Source organism: Anarhichas minor, unplaced genomic scaffold (assembly GCF_050575085.1).
Source record: "Anarhichas minor isolate MPS153535 unplaced genomic scaffold, ASM5057508v1 ptg000017l, whole genome shotgun sequence".
Taxonomy (NCBI): Eukaryota; Metazoa; Chordata; class Actinopteri; order Perciformes; family Anarhichadidae; genus Anarhichas; species Anarhichas minor.
Genome location: NW_027466463.1, coordinates 7,262,831 through 7,278,049, shown reverse-complemented (window position 1 = coordinate 7,278,049; position 15,219 = coordinate 7,262,831). Strand labels below are relative to the sequence as shown.

The following is a 15,219-nucleotide window of genomic DNA, read 5'->3' as shown; positions in this document are numbered from 1 at the left end:
AACAATGCATCGTCTTTGTTAAGCGACCAGTGAAATGACTCTAGAATACATAATTACATTAGATTACAGGGAGAATGAACCATTCACAAGACGAAATCTGAGAGGGGGAGGGGGGGTTGTTGCAGGGAAAGGGTCCACATGGCAGAGGTAAAGGTATGGTGATAAATGTATAGCACAAAGGTTAGGTAGGCGCAATAGTGATGACATCATCTACCCTTTCGCCGACGTCTCAACCCCACGATGGGCCCTCGGTCCCCGTTAAGAGTTCAAGTTCTCCACACATAGATAGGCTCCAGTCCCTCTGTCTTTTCCTCTTCATCATCTTTTCTCATCTCCAAATCCCCCCCCCCTGTCCCCCGTAAACCCCACCCCCTCCAGCCATGGTGTCTGCTCACACACTGGGGTTGTTGTCTCGGATCTGAATGAGACTGGGCTGGTCCAGCTGAGTTGTGGTCGTCCTGCGGTCTTCAAGGCTTGTGTTTGAAATGGGCCTCCACTGCAAAGACACACAAAAGAAATGTTTTGGTGTACAGAGCAACAGACGCATGTGTTGTTGGAGGAGCAACACTGGAGTCAAAGTTGTCTTAAAGTGGGGAAAGCGCTTCTAATTACCTCCATCACGAATTGACAAACATTACATTTTCACAACTTATCAGTTATCATAGCTTCTGTTCAACACATGCATGAGATGAAAAAGAAAGTGACATAATACAGGGCCAGGGAGAGGCAGGTACGTCATGAACAGCACTCTTCCTCCACCGCACCACCTTACACTCTGTCACCCCAGACGGGTATCGAACCCACAATCCCTAGCTTTGGTGCCTTGTCCGTTAGGCCACTGGGGCTTTACACACCACATAAGTGCCTTGTTCTCCAGAAATACAGCGAGTTCCATTAAAGCAACATTACGTGAATCCCAACATGTGGTTTGAAATAACATACCATTACACGAACTGCCCACTTGTTTAGAGCAGGAGGAGAATCCTTAAAGCTCTGTCGGAGTCGAGAAACTTGAGACAAAAACTGTGACATTGTGCCAAAATGAAAAAAAATGAACGTCTCGGGTCGACAGAGGAGGCGAGGTTATGAGCGAGTCGAGAGATGGCGGTTAGCTCAGACACGTGTGTAATAACAGCGAGAGGAGCAAACAGCAGACAGCAGAGATTACAGCTCAAAAGTTAAGAAGCTAAAAAGAAAAAAATGACTAAAAAGGAGATTGTTTCGGAGTTTTACAAATATGGAGTTCTGATGACGTAAGTTCCCACACTGCCATGCTTAAAGTTTTTTCAAGTGGATGCCGATTTGTCTTAAAATATGGGAGCATGTTGGGGTTTTTTTTTTTTAGATGAAAAGCTTCTCACTATAATGCTTGGTTTGTACCGTGGGCTTTACAAGATACAAACCAAGCGAGACCCACTCTTAAAAACATTGCTCTACAGTGCAACATTAAAAAAGGATCGGAATTGCAAAAACGTTCCGCACCTGCGTATTCCTGCGGCCTCATTGGCCGATTGATGACCCTCTGGAAGGCAGCTATCCAATCCCGTTGCTCGGCCTCGGTCTCGCAGGCGAACAGGAACTTCCTGTCCGGCGTGACGATGGTGATGCCGTTGTTCCAGTGGTGGCCCTGTGTGGAGGAGGGCAGGCCGGACAGGACGGTGTAGCTGTTCTCCTTGCTGCCGATGAACACCTCGCCCCGGGCGAAGGCGTCCTGGGAGACAGACAGAGAGGATTGAACGGGACGTCCTGTGGACAGACCAGGTGATCAGTCGGAACTAAAAAAGGACGGACGGTGAGGTCTCGTCTTACCAGAGGGTCTTTGAAATACATGAGTCTCCTGTCGTCCATAGTGAACCACCTCTTCTTGAAGCCCTCTGTGTGCTGCGGCAGAGCAACAGAGACAATCAGGGAGTCACTTGTCGTAAGAGGTGTGACCAAAATGAAGCCCCACTTGAATGGCTTAGCTTTGAACAGCTCAAATAAATGTATCCACAGCTATTCAAAGTGTTGAGGGGTTGCAGGCAGCACAAACCTTTGGTCCTGTTTTCTCCATGAATCCTTCCTTCATGAAGTTTCGGGTCAGTTTGGGCACCAGCTGGAGGAGAAAAGACAGAAGACATGAAGTAAAAGCATGCACGTCATATGAAACACAATGATGCGTCGTGATCACCTTTAACAAATCCTCACCTCCTCGTCGCTCGCTCCAGGGAAGGCCACCTGTAGGTAGTGGAACCTGGCCGCTCTGATAGCGTTGAACCAGTCGATCATCTCCTGCACAAAACAAACACACCCCTCAGTGGCAACCTGTCCTGCTTGAAAGCGCACAGTTTCTTTCCACGGTAAGCGCTTTGGGCTCAGAAAAAGTCATGCTGATGGGTTCCCCCCCCCCCCCCCCCCCCCCCTCTCTCCCGATGCCAGTGAAGGCAGCAGCGAGATGTAGTCAAAGGCATCTGTGCTGTGTGGATGCTGCAGAGCTGTCGATAACTCCACCACAGAAGAAGAGTCACAGTGACACTGAAGAAACTCAGTGAACTCTCTCTCTCTCTTTCTCCGTCACAGCCTGCAGGAACGTCAGTCCGCCAGCAGGGGGAGCAGCGCTGTTTCTGTCCCATTAACTCTCTCTTTCTTTCTCTCTAAATATATATATGATATATATATATTACATTACATTACATTACAGTCATTTAGCAGACGCTTTTATCCAAAGCGACTTACAATTCAGAGTCTATCACATTTCTACACCGTAGGCTCAACTACGGGAGCAATTTTGGGGTTAAGTGTCTTGCTCAAGGACACATCGACATGCGACTAGCAGAGCCGGAGCCGGGGATTGAACCGCCGACCCTCTGATACTGCCTTAGCCACAGTTGCCCCGTGGCTATATATGTTTAAACTGTTTATAAAATCTATTCAAAAACCAAAATAAATGAGTAGTTAGTGTAAATGCTCAGAACATCTGTCTCTATTTCCCCATCATTAGCACTAAATGATCCTTTCCAGGAAACTTTCCAGGAAATGATATGGCAATTATGGGTGTTACAAGTGTTGTAATAGTGTTTGCAAATAATTCAAAGGTTTGCTGCTGACCCCCCCCCCCCCCCCCCCCCCCACACTAGACATGGTAAAATACTTTGTATGTATTTCAGTCAGCTCATGTACTGCGCTGACATTTGGCTTCATCATTCCCCACGTGGAGGGACCAAGCTGAGCACAGCGGGGAGAGGGAAGGTCCACTCGAACCCTACAGGGGGGACGTGGGGCTTTTCTCATGATTAAATTCAAATCTATTTAAGAAAACGAAAGCCAAAATAATGCAACAAAAACAACATACTTCACGTGAGACGATACGGTGCGGTCTGAATGAAGCAGGACTGCGACACATTTTCTGTCGCGTTCTGCTTTGATCTTAAAATGAAATGAAGGTTAAAGTGCTGAGTCTCAGCTTTAAGGCTGTTTGAGGTCACTCGCGTCCATACTGGTGTACACTGCAGCAGTCGCAGCCTCTTTTTTTTCCCTCCCCAAAGCCCTCCAATTTGTGAACAGCGAGTCAATTCTCACCCTCCTCCCTGAATGTGGATGTGGACGCCTTTGAATTAAAGCTGAATGTCAGCGGTTCACCCCAGTAGTCATTGTCTCGGAGCCAAAACAACACAAACTCTGTCACTACCCAAACACTTTGTGACATTTCCAAGTCCAAGTGTGATGAGCAAAGCATGCATGTTGTACTACTCACCCTGTATTAGTGTACAGTACTAAAATGAAGAAGTAGCGTTGTAGTTGTTGTGCTTGAACGGTGTACCTTAGCATCACTGTGGTAGACGAAGATGTTCCTTGTGCTGTTGTCTTTCAGGTAGGTGATCTGCAGGCCGCAGGGGTTGCCAATCTTGGCCGGTTGGAAGGTGGCGTTGAGGGTCTCGATCTTCATCAGCGCCTTGGGATCCCTGGCCTATAGGAGGGAGACAACAAACAGGACTCGTTACCCCGTGCCTTGATGGTTTTTCAAACAGCCCTTTTGAAATCAGCGGCATCGTCTCGCTCACGTCCTGCTTGTTGAAGTATTTCAGCGCCCCCTCCCTCTCCGACAGGATGAACTTTCGGCTGAGGAACTGACCGTTGTCTCTTCCTCGTTTCCATAGAAACCCCTCTCTGTACCCTGGGCAGAGAGTGAGGGAAGAGAAAAAAGAAAAAGAAAGTGTTTGAGGTTTTTGGAGGAGAGATTAAACAGAGGAAGGGTGTCTGTAGCGGTAACAGTGAGGTGTTGTGACTGGCTTGTGGTAAGATGAAACTTCGTTTAAGCACAAATCAAATATCGTTTGAAATTGCATTTAGAAGACGCGGGAGAAAAAGAGGAGACGGGGGAGACAGAAAACACACAAACAGACAAAAGAGGGACGACATTAGCAGGGGATGCAGCATGAGACAGCAAACAGAGGGATGTTATTTGTGTCCAAAGACCAAAGAACATCCTTTTCCATGTTAATGATGCGCCGTGCTATTCATAGCCTGTGATGCTGTCTATTTTTGGTAACAAGCTCTGCATACGCTGCCTCCTTTCTGTCTTCTCCCTTCTATTTCTGACGTGTTGTCTTTCTAATCCCGATCTATTTTTGGGGCTTAATGGGCGGAAGATGACTCAGCATAATGAGGTGACTGATATACATTTTAGCCATCCGACTGGTGATCGCACTGCTGACATGCAGAGTGATTTATAAGGAGCACATATTCTCGAAAATAAAACTTGCAACTGAAAGTGATGAGTGTGAGATGAGAGAGGAGTTCATTCATTCCCCCCCCCCCCCCCCCCCCCCGAATGATTGCGTAGAAAAACCCAGAATAAAAATCTGGGTATCATAATACTTTCTTTCCTCTACTGCAACATTCTCCATATTAAATGCCCGCTGCCATTGATTACCTCTCCTCTGTCTTCTCGCCCTTTGCATTCCGCTCCATCCATGTGTACGTGTGTGTGTGTGCGTGTCTCTGCGGCTGTGACTTTCTGACATGAAACGTTCACTTACACTGGCATTACCTCATCGATCAATAGCCCTCCTTGTCCCCACCCTCATCTCCTTCCCCGACACTCTTTTTTTCTTCCTCCTATCCTTTGCATACCGGATCAATATTAACATTGGCCGCGGTGGAGGCCGTGTAACTGCCAACAGTCAATCTCAGCCACACACACACACACACACACACACACACACATGCAATAATATGAGTCATTCTGTCATCTCTATTTCTGCATTCATCCTTTCTTCATTACTCATTATGGGGTCTATGGCATCTATGTGTGTGTGTGTGTGTGCACGGTTCTCCACCGTAACAATAAACGAATGAGGTCACTGCGAGCCAATCACAAAGCTCCGTCTTAACAGCGTGAAATGTATACTAGTTGACACAGAGACACACACATCCACCCTACACAAAAATACTGCAAACCCATCCACACACACACACACACACACACACACACATGACCAACCAAACACACACACCTCTCTTCTCTGGCAGTGACAATTAGTGTCATGAATTCCAGCGAGTGGCATCCACTGGGAAATGTTTGTCCGAGGTGTTTTCAAGGTTCTGCTCATCGAACGGTAAAAAACACAAGATTGGCACGACAACAGACCCTCCAATTTGTATCCTTTTAAAAAAAACACTCTGTCTACTAGTGTGCTTGTGCAGGCGTGAAACCTAGCAAACTATTCCTTCAATAGTGTTTTTACATAGAGGAGACCATTAATAATCATTCCAGTAGTGTGGCTGTGTCGTATTTCCATCAGAGTGGACCCTGATGAGGGTCTTCACTAGGTGTAGTAATGTGACACATGTCGCTATGCGGGTACCTGCAGAGTAAGGCTCCTGTTTTTCGATGAACTCAAACTCATTCCTCTCGTACTTGGCTCTGATCCACTGCTCCCTCAGCATCCTGGAGACATAGAAAAAGAGTTTTCAGTTCACACTCACTAACTGCCCTGTCCTACACACACGTGAATCCTGTCCTACTCAGTATTACTGTTTACTACACAGAAATGACACAACAGAGGTGTTACCCTAGCTTTAAGTCAATAAACGTTTGTATTTTCACCTACAGTGAGTACCATGATTTGTCATTGCAAGGCCTTATGAGGAGATGATGATTGGTTTTAATTGATTTTAAGGAAGAAAATTAAAAAAAGAAATGTAGCAATCAGTATTTTAGTTTTAAATGGTTGCTTTTGTGTTCAGTCCAATATGTTAAATAAAAATATTTTCAAAATAATTTCCTTTCATTATAATTTTTTTAATTCAACAAGCAGTACATCCGTTTATTTATCGCAAGTATTACAGTATTTAACGTTATTGCATGCTGCATATTTCCCTCATATTGTGCAGCCCTTCCGTACAGACATCGAAGGGATGCGTATTATATACTCAAATGTCTCTTTTAGTCAAATGTGACTGAAAAGCATTTGAAGCTTTGAGTGCATCCTCTGCGTAACACCGTTTGTAGAAGGAAAAATATGACGAGTCTCATTTTACAAAACACTATTTATTGCATTTTTTTGTAGGCAAAATACAAAGAACACGCAAGGATGCAATCCCCCTAAATTATGTATACATCATTTATTTATTTATTTATTTATACGTATCTACGTAAAGAACTAGTTCGAGATTTTGGGAAAAAAAATTTGGGGCTTTTTTGCCAAAGAGTGAGATGACCAGATTATTACTGGTCCACCATATCTAACCTCACATCTCTAGTTTAGCGGCTGCTAGCTATAGCTTAATATCACACACACACACACACATATAAATGAGTGGTATTGATTAATACAATGACGGAGCATTTAATCCATTTTTCTCTATTGTTACTTTCAGTCCCGATTGTAAGCGAATAATGGAATAGTCCTGGAGCTTATGGTGTTCAACACTCCGTTTCCACAGTCTATACCAAAGCTGCATGTAAAGGAAGCCATCTCAGTTGTAGACGGTCTTCTTCCTCTTCAGTTTGGCGTGAGGAGAAACATCACCATGCCAACAAGCTCTCTCATCCTGTTTCTTTCTCTACCTCCCTCCACCTTTCAGTCTCCAAAACCACCGGTCCATCAGCATGAGGAGGAAAAGAGCTGTGCTCTTAGCGGATATCTCTTTGAGTGACACCTTCTGGTTGACGCCCCCCCCCCCCCCCCCCCCCCCCGTGGTAGACTATTCAGGGGAGTCGAGTGAGTGAATGCGAACAGACAACCATGGCACAGACACTGAGGAAGAAGACACAGCTGTCTCTCACTCTACCCGTCTTAGTTCTGTTTGTGTCTATTTGAATCAGATTCTGTATAAAGGGAGGCGGACACATGAGAGAGATGGATGGACGATCCCAAAATGTCCAAGACAATCTGTGTCACTACCTCAGCTTACACAACCAAAGTGTAGGAAAAGTTAGGAAAAAAAGTACATCATGTTTTGTTGGTTCAGGAAAAAGTCTGTAATATTCTGCGGAACTGTGACTCAAAGTTGTAAAGCAATAAAACATGAAAAACGGGGGAGTGTGAATACTTTTTTAAGTGATATACACAGTGAGAGGTGTAACTGTTTAATACAGCTTCATTTACAGTAACAACCCACTGCACAACATGGTGTACATCGCTTTAGCACTAATCAGCATGCAGTGTAGCCGCCTCTGCATTCAGCATTTTCTTTTCACATTGGACAGTGGAGCTCAACAAGGGCCAATTATATAAAGAAATGAGACTTTAAATCTGCACTTATTAACATCTCTGTATAATAAATCAAATGACTGTGTGACGCATGAAAGGGGTTGCTCCTAGGAACGTGCCCACGGTTAATTGGCACCCAACTGTTGAAGAAAAGTTTCTTTCAGGTCGGATTCTGTGGCTGGTTCAGATGAGTTTTATTCACTGCACAGTGGAGACAGAAGTTCACAACAAAGCTGTAGAATTCTCTCTGAACCAGTGACAGAATTGGACCTGAAAGAAACTTTTCTTTAACAGATGTTAACAACTGGAAACTGGACTCAAAGATGGCGGCCAGTGAACTGAATGAAAAAAGCCCATAGACTTCACATTGAGACGTGACATAGCTTTTCTGAGCTCTGGGGAGAACTATAACTTTAGAATTCATAATATAATCATTAATAATGCACCTTATTTTACAGCTTTACATACATCTCTTTTATAGTGGTGGTCTATGGGGAAAATGTTTGGGGATTATTTCGTTGACTGCACCGTATCGGGCTCTCTCTATACATTTGACTTGTCATAGACCAAGAGCACAGGTGTGACTAATAACATTAACGACGGCTCCATTCTCTTCAGCCATCATTCATTTTATTGTTTTCATACTATGAAGCAAATGTCAAGATGTCTTTCATTAAAAAAGGCACTCATGCGGGTTAGCTTAAGCCAGCTAGCTCCTGTTAGCAATACCAACCTAAACCTCTCTCTCTCTCTCTCTCTCTCTCTCTCTCTCTCTCTCTCTCTCTCTCTCTCTCTCTCTCTCTCTTACTATTTATAGAGGAAACAGCTGTCAAAATATAAGTGAACTTACAAGTCACCTTTGATATTTTGTCCAATAAAGGTTGTATTACACATTGACACACAACCTTTAGGTGACACTGGCGCCATTATGGAAGCTCAGTAGAGAACTGACGGTACTATATTGTCTTTAACACTGGTTAAGCTAGGCAGTTAGCCTAGCAAAGTGTTATCTGTTCGCTAACTAGCAAGGAGGCTAATTCAGCTAGCACATATTTTCTCCTATCAGACAACAGCTTGTACAGAGTTCATACTGGCTGCACCTCAAGTGTTTGAAAGCCACTACTGAGAGAACTAGCACGTACTTGCAGTCAGTGTGTGTTGGTCTGTAGTAGAAAGCAGGAACCTTCTGCTCGTACTTGGCCTTGGCTGCATTGTTTCCGGTAGTAGCCATCAACTGAAAAGGAGACAGAACACAACACAACCTTGTCATTTAACACTAAATACTGTTTGAAGTGGATTATTTACTTCAATAGAATATACAGTAGTTTCCACAATGCTTCATTTATCATGTCCAGGGTGACCAATTTTATCTAACCATGTTGTTAACCAGCACACAGTTTAAAGGTATTGTTATTTTTGAAAAACCGTCTACCATACTGGCCATCACAGTTTTTCGTGGATCTACACTACAAAGTTATAATAGTTATAATAAGAGCCTATACGTTTCCAATTTTACAGAGAGAGTGCGATTTTAATAACACAGAATATGTCTCCTTTACTTGTCAATTGGATTCCAAAATAAAATCAGACCAAATGAAAGGAACACCAATATCTTTGCTGCCTTAGGACATTATAAAATAGAAATTGTAAAATTAAATACCAACATTTTTTACAGCAGACATTTCAAGGAAATAAACCCTGGAGAATGGTGACAACAAAACTGCAAATGTGCTTAAGCATAGACAATATTAGGTATGACAGAACTTCTTCAGATATGGGATTAACTGTGGAATTGGCTACACTGCATTGGGATGCGTCTGCCTTTTTCCCTCGTTCTCTCCAATGTGCGTTTCATCCAGGGATAATCCCTGAGCCCAATCCAGCTGGCTGAATCCCCCAACCCGCCTCTCTTATCCTCTGAGGGGTGCTGGAAAGTGAAAGCACTGTGGCGTTTTTATTGTGAAGGTCAAATAGCAGCAGACAAATTCAACCGAACCACAAACCTCTCGAGGAAGTCACGGAAATCAACGTGTGACACGTCCGCTGCCAAAATGTCATGCATCTGACACCTCTTATGTGACATTTAGAACATGATATCAATGTCATCAAAGCAAAAGATCAGGCTCCATTTCATATTCACCTCTGCTTTATACGGTATGCTTTCCCTTTGCGCAAAGTGCTCACCATTCCAGCCTGAGAGATGCTTGCAACAGAGCATTACGTTCAGTTACCGTTCAACAAAATAACCAAATATTCATGATGACTTTTTAATTTGCATGGCAACAAAAAAATGGGACCACGAAAGTCAAGATTTTTCCTCCCTCATATAAAACCAAAGAGCCGGGGCCTCATTAATCAAAACTTGCCCACCTTCACGCAGTAACAATGATAAATCTCATATGCTCTTCAGCCATACGCTTGTCCACACGTACATAAGGAAACGGCCCCAGAAGAATAATAATGAAGTGAATACGACCGTGGCTGTTTGACTAAAGCGTCTCCTCTGATTGTGGATGTTCAGCTCCGGTAGCCTGAACAATAAAAGCCTACCCAGAACTACAACTACAGCAAGGGCGATTTAACACAAAGCCTTCCCTGTCCTTTTTTATTTTTTTTCCTACACTGCAATAAAATCCAGTCATCCAATCAACTAATACTCTTGTGTTTTGGTTTTATATTTAAACGCCCACCACTCCACCGTATTGCTCTTACATTTTAACCTCATACCTCGCTCTCCCCTGACATCAAATCCCCCTTTTACATCCCAATTATTGTCCTCCCACATCTCCAACCTCCTGATTTACCTCACGACTCACGCCAGCATCGCCTCCCCCAAAGTCCCTTTTGTGGCGTTAAACCGCTGACATGATCCACTCGAGGGACAACTTCTCTCTTCCGCAGCAAAGCACGAACAGTTTGGACTCTAGTCTTACAAACGACAACCTCAGAGTATTTGTTTGTGCGGCTTTGCCCACAGAGGTCGTATTTCTTGCTGACGTATTTGTGAAGGGGGCATCTTTTGCTATAGGCACACAACAGCTCAGCTTCTTTTTTACACACACAAGGAAAGTGTAAACAGTCTCATGGAATGGTACTTCACCCTGCCTTTAAATGAGCGACATGCTTCCTCATCCTGCTTCATTTTCTGTCACATTGTTAAGAAAAGGTCCCCTGACTAGTTTGTTTCCATCAAAACAAACACAAATGATGCTACAGTTTAAAGACTCTGTAACCATGCACTCGTTTGAGAAACTGTCTAACTGCTCAGGCAGCAGCACTGTGTTTCAATGCCATTTATCGTGTCACGCGAGTCCCATTGTCTGACTCGCTGGGCACAAAGCCTCGTGTACGACACTCAAACCTGTGCAGTGAGTAAACCAGCAGGCTCTTAAGGTACATGACAGGAAGCTAAAACACCCATCACCATTGTTACCGCCTCAGAAATCACAGTTTAAAGAGCTGGGGCAATCTCATCAAATTTAAAGACGCTTGTCTTGTCCATAAGACGCAGTCCGCCAACACATCAGAGACTGTGACACTTCAATTTAGTTTAAAATCAGGGTTAAAAGACAACCAAGCGTGTGACTCTATATTCCATTCAAATAACCTAAAGCGTGCTTTGTTGTATGTTTTATGTATTACTGTCTTTGTTTTAAAGTATTTCATGGTTATTATTTGTTTAGGGAATGTGCTTTGATATATACAGTATTGCTTTTCCTCTTTTCAATGCATTTCATGCATCTTTTGTAGCAGTCAACTGGCACAGTTACAGACACGTTTTCTTAATGTGCACTGTCCCTCTAACCTTTAAGATTCAATTTAAAAAAAAAGAATATTCCCGTACTAAATATGCAATCGTATGTTGAACGTACCGGGATTTAAACACAATCAGAATGCAGACTTCAGAATTTTGTTACAGTTTGTGTGATTATTTTGGACTCATGCAAGAACCACTCATTCTTAAAGGAACAGTTCCAACATTTTGGGAAATGTAATATGAGATTCTTGGAGTCAACACTGGTTGCCTGGCAACTGGTCTCATCCATAAACTGTTCACACAGTCTATGGTCCTCAACCAAGAAACGGTTTGGCACAAAAACTTTTGTTTGGATTAAAAAAACAACGTATAATGTGTAATCTGGGGAAAGACACTTGTTTAACTTGAGATTTATAATGCCTTCAGCTTAATGAATTTGGACAAAGAGAAAGAGGAAGTGATGTTTTATTTAGGATGTGTACGTGTTTTTGGATAGATACCTCTAATTGCGGATTTTGGGGGATTTGTTTTTTTTTGCTATCACTGCCCTACCTCCACATCGCTGGCGTCCCACGTGTCCTGGACAGACTTGACCCTGCTGATGTGGGGGATGCTCCGGTGAAGGAGTGAGCAGGCCTGGCAAACAAACACACCCAAAGTCAGCGACGCCCAGTCCGGCTCTGCAGGAGAGAGAGAGAGAGAGAGAGAGAGAGAGAGAGAGAGAGAAAGAAAGAAAGAGAGAGAGAGAGAACAAGCACGGAGGTGAAGGGAGGGGAAGTGAGGTTGGGGAGCAAGAGAGAGAGAGAGAGAGAGAGGGAGGGGAGGAAATGAAATCGGGTAAAGCAGTACAGCAGGACGACAGAGAGGATGGCGGTGGGGTTGGGGAGAGATAAAGGAGGAGGGGTGAGAAAATCTTGTCATAAAAGCGCCGCAACAAAGAGAACACCAGCTCAAGGTTCAGGCTGTAAATACTGAAAGTGCTGATGCCGGCACTGTTAAGGGGCAATAGGAGCAAAGTAAATGAAGCAAATATTACAAGAGTATCCCTCATAAAGGAGAGCAGGGCACTAAAATGGGATTTTGGGGAAATCCTATTTAGCTTACCGACAGGAAACAGACCGCCTGAGATCTGATCAGAACTCAGCCGAGGTCAGGTTAGTTACATCACCAGACTCCGAAATACACACTCATCCATGCAGACACACTCACAGTTGTATCTCCAATTGCCCGCATGCAACAGAAAAGAACAAACACATCCTGAAGAGCACGCACACAAACACACCGTATGCTTGATGCCAACTTGAGACTAAACGCACCCTTCGACTACAGCTCTACAGGCTCATCAGCAGTCAGAGAGAGCATGTGCAACAAAGGATTTTCTGTGGCACAGCAGCAGCAGCAGCAGCAGCAGTATCATCCGTGGGTGTTCAACAAAGGTACATTTGAGTCACCGTATCGCACGTAGACTCTGATTCTGTCTGTGCAAGTGAAGCTGGCAAAGCCAGGGATGCAGAGTGTCAGAGAGGGTGACGGAGAGACAAAGACAGGGTGTAGTGAGAGATAAGTATCGGGAAATGAGGGGGAGAGAGAGAGAGAGAGAGAGGGAGAGAGAGAGAGAGAGAGAGAGGGAGAGAGAGAGAGAGAGAGAGAGAGAGAGAGAGATATGCAGATTTGGAATTTTCTACTGAATAAATAAATCTGATTGGTGGAAATTAAAGCTCAGTGGGTAAATATAAATAAGCATTTTAAGCGCACACATTAGTAAATGTAATATCTACTGGCTTTTGGACACTTGGTTGGATGTAAAATTGCACTCTGGGAAGTTGTAATTATCCTTTTTCACCATTCTGTGACATTTTATGAACTGAAAACGTCAATCAGTTCAACAAACAAATAATTAACGGATTTATATCACATGCAACCTGATTAATAACCATATAAATGAGTTCTTCGAGTTCACAATATGGCATTAATGTTGTTGGAAAGTACAAGGCTGCAAGAGGTCGATCCAGGGCAGCGTAACACAAGGCTGTTCAAAAGGGCTTCCTATTGAGTCATATATCGGATCAGATGATATTTTTGCTGCCACTTATGCATTTGCACTGCCAGTTCATCTGCTGGTAAGAGTTCCAGAGTCCGAGGAGACATCTTTACATTTTTGTTTTGTCTGATTAAACATCAAAACCCAAAGATCATTCATTTAATTTAACGTAAAATGGAGAAAAACAGTAAATCCTCACATTTAAGGACGTTGAAGCAGACCTACTGACTGCAGTGATCTCCTGACTTTGCATCTGTGCCACTAGCAATTCTAAGTTTTCACTCATCGAGTGAAATATCTCAACATCTACAAGAAAGACCACTGTGTGGAAGCAAAGCCTCACGGAGCTGCTAAGTGTCACTAAACACCCTTAGGCTTGTTACTGAATAAATCCAAAATGATGAATCGATTATCAAAACTGTCGCTGATGAAATTTATGTGGATCTCTTTATCAGTGAATTGCTTCAGCACACATAGAAACGCCAATGTCTTCTTTAGTTTTTTAGTTCACAAACATGACATTCATTTGAGCCTTGTCAATGCTGCAAAGAGGGCTGCAAGGATGACATCGCAAAAAAAAGCTAATGTTAGGCTAGAGACAAACTACACTAAGGGTCTACACCAGTGATTCTCAACTGGTGGGTCGCGACCCAAAAGTGGGTCGCGGACCCGTTTTCAGTGGGTCGCGGGCCTTTGCATGGCAAAAAAAAAAAAATAAAAAAAAAAGTTGTGATTTTATTTTGAAGGGCATTTTTTATGCAGCGGAATTATTCCAGCATTTACGACACTTGTTCAGCGGTGCAGGAAAAACACTGACCAATGTGTTGTGAATCACATCACGTGATGAAGCTCAGCCAATCAAATATGTGTATTCTGACAAGTTTCCTGACTTGAGTGAGATGTACACACACCGTGACACACCGGGAGAGACGAGGATAGAGACAGCAGAGCAGGACTATGGAGTGAGAGTTGTGAAAGTCAAATCATAGGACGATCTCCAAAAGAGAAGATGTCCAGAGACCCCTCCTAGACTCTGACTGGACAGACTCATAGAGACGTTACTACTACTAGACTTCTTGAATATAGATATACCCAATTTGGGTCGTGGGTCGCGGCTTGTCATTAAGGGGTGATGGTGGGTCCCGCAGCCAGACCAGTTGAGAACCACTGGTCTACACAACGTATCCTCATACAGTTCGTATGATATCTTACGGAAAAGTTACGCTTCATTTTTTGTGCATTTTCCTACAAACGTCCAGTCACAAGTGTCAATCGTTACATGCATACAGTCTTTTCAAAATAAACTTCCATCCTCACAGGAAACAACTTAGTTAGGTTTAGGCAACAAAACAACTTAGTTAGGTTTAGGCAACAAAACGACTTAGTTAGGTTTAGACAACAAAACAACTTAGTTAGGTTTAGGAAAAGGTTTTTGTTTGCCAACCGATAGCTATACTCATATATTTTTGTATCAAAAGCTTAGATAAACATTTTTGATAAGAATCCGTTTAAATGCAGATATTTATGAGTTGTGACAAGGGCGGACTTTTACAGTTGACATTTAACTTTGCGAAGCTAAAATCTGGGCGTGGCCATTACAATGTATCGGGCGGGCTCCATCCAGGATGTTGGCAAATGTGTCCGTATATTAGCGCGTGTTAGCATGCATAGTGAATGCGAGGCTCAAGCGGCTGAGAGCAGCGTGTCGTCAGCGGGCAGCACTC

The 15,219-nt window shown here is 43.5% G+C and overlaps 1 protein-coding gene across 1 annotated transcript; it reads right to left on the bottom strand.

The window, feature by feature from the left end:
- Positions 1-467: 467 nt before the first annotated feature.
- On the bottom strand, positions 468-8,931 carry LOC142951385 (arf-GAP with dual PH domain-containing protein 1-like). The gene is made up of 9 exons (XM_076092894.1): positions 8,840-8,931; positions 5,847-5,929; positions 4,041-4,153; positions 3,800-3,946; positions 2,188-2,271; positions 2,033-2,095; positions 1,810-1,881; positions 1,483-1,711; positions 468-496 (listed from the first exon to the last, which is right to left on the bottom strand). The coding sequence occupies exons 1-9, from the start codon at positions 8,926-8,928 to the stop codon at positions 468-470; spliced, it is 909 nt and encodes a 302-aa protein (XP_075949009.1). The 5' UTR covers positions 8,929-8,931.
- Between the last annotated feature and the right edge of the window lie 6,288 nt (positions 8,932-15,219).

Bases quoted from the DNA above. Each gene is read 5' to 3' on its own strand.
- LOC142951385 (XM_076092894.1), bottom strand. From the start codon at position 8,928: ATGGCTACTACCGGAAACAATGCAGCCAAGGCCAAGTACGAGCAGAAG. The intron at 4,154-5,846 runs GTACCCGCATAG...CTCTCTGCCCAG, and splicing joins ACAGGAGCCTTACTCTGCAG to GGTACAGAGAGGGGTTTCTA. The intron at 1,882-2,032 runs GTTTGTGCTGCC...GCTCTGCCGCAG, and splicing joins TGGAGAAAACAGGACCAAAG to CACACAGAGGGCTTCAAGAA.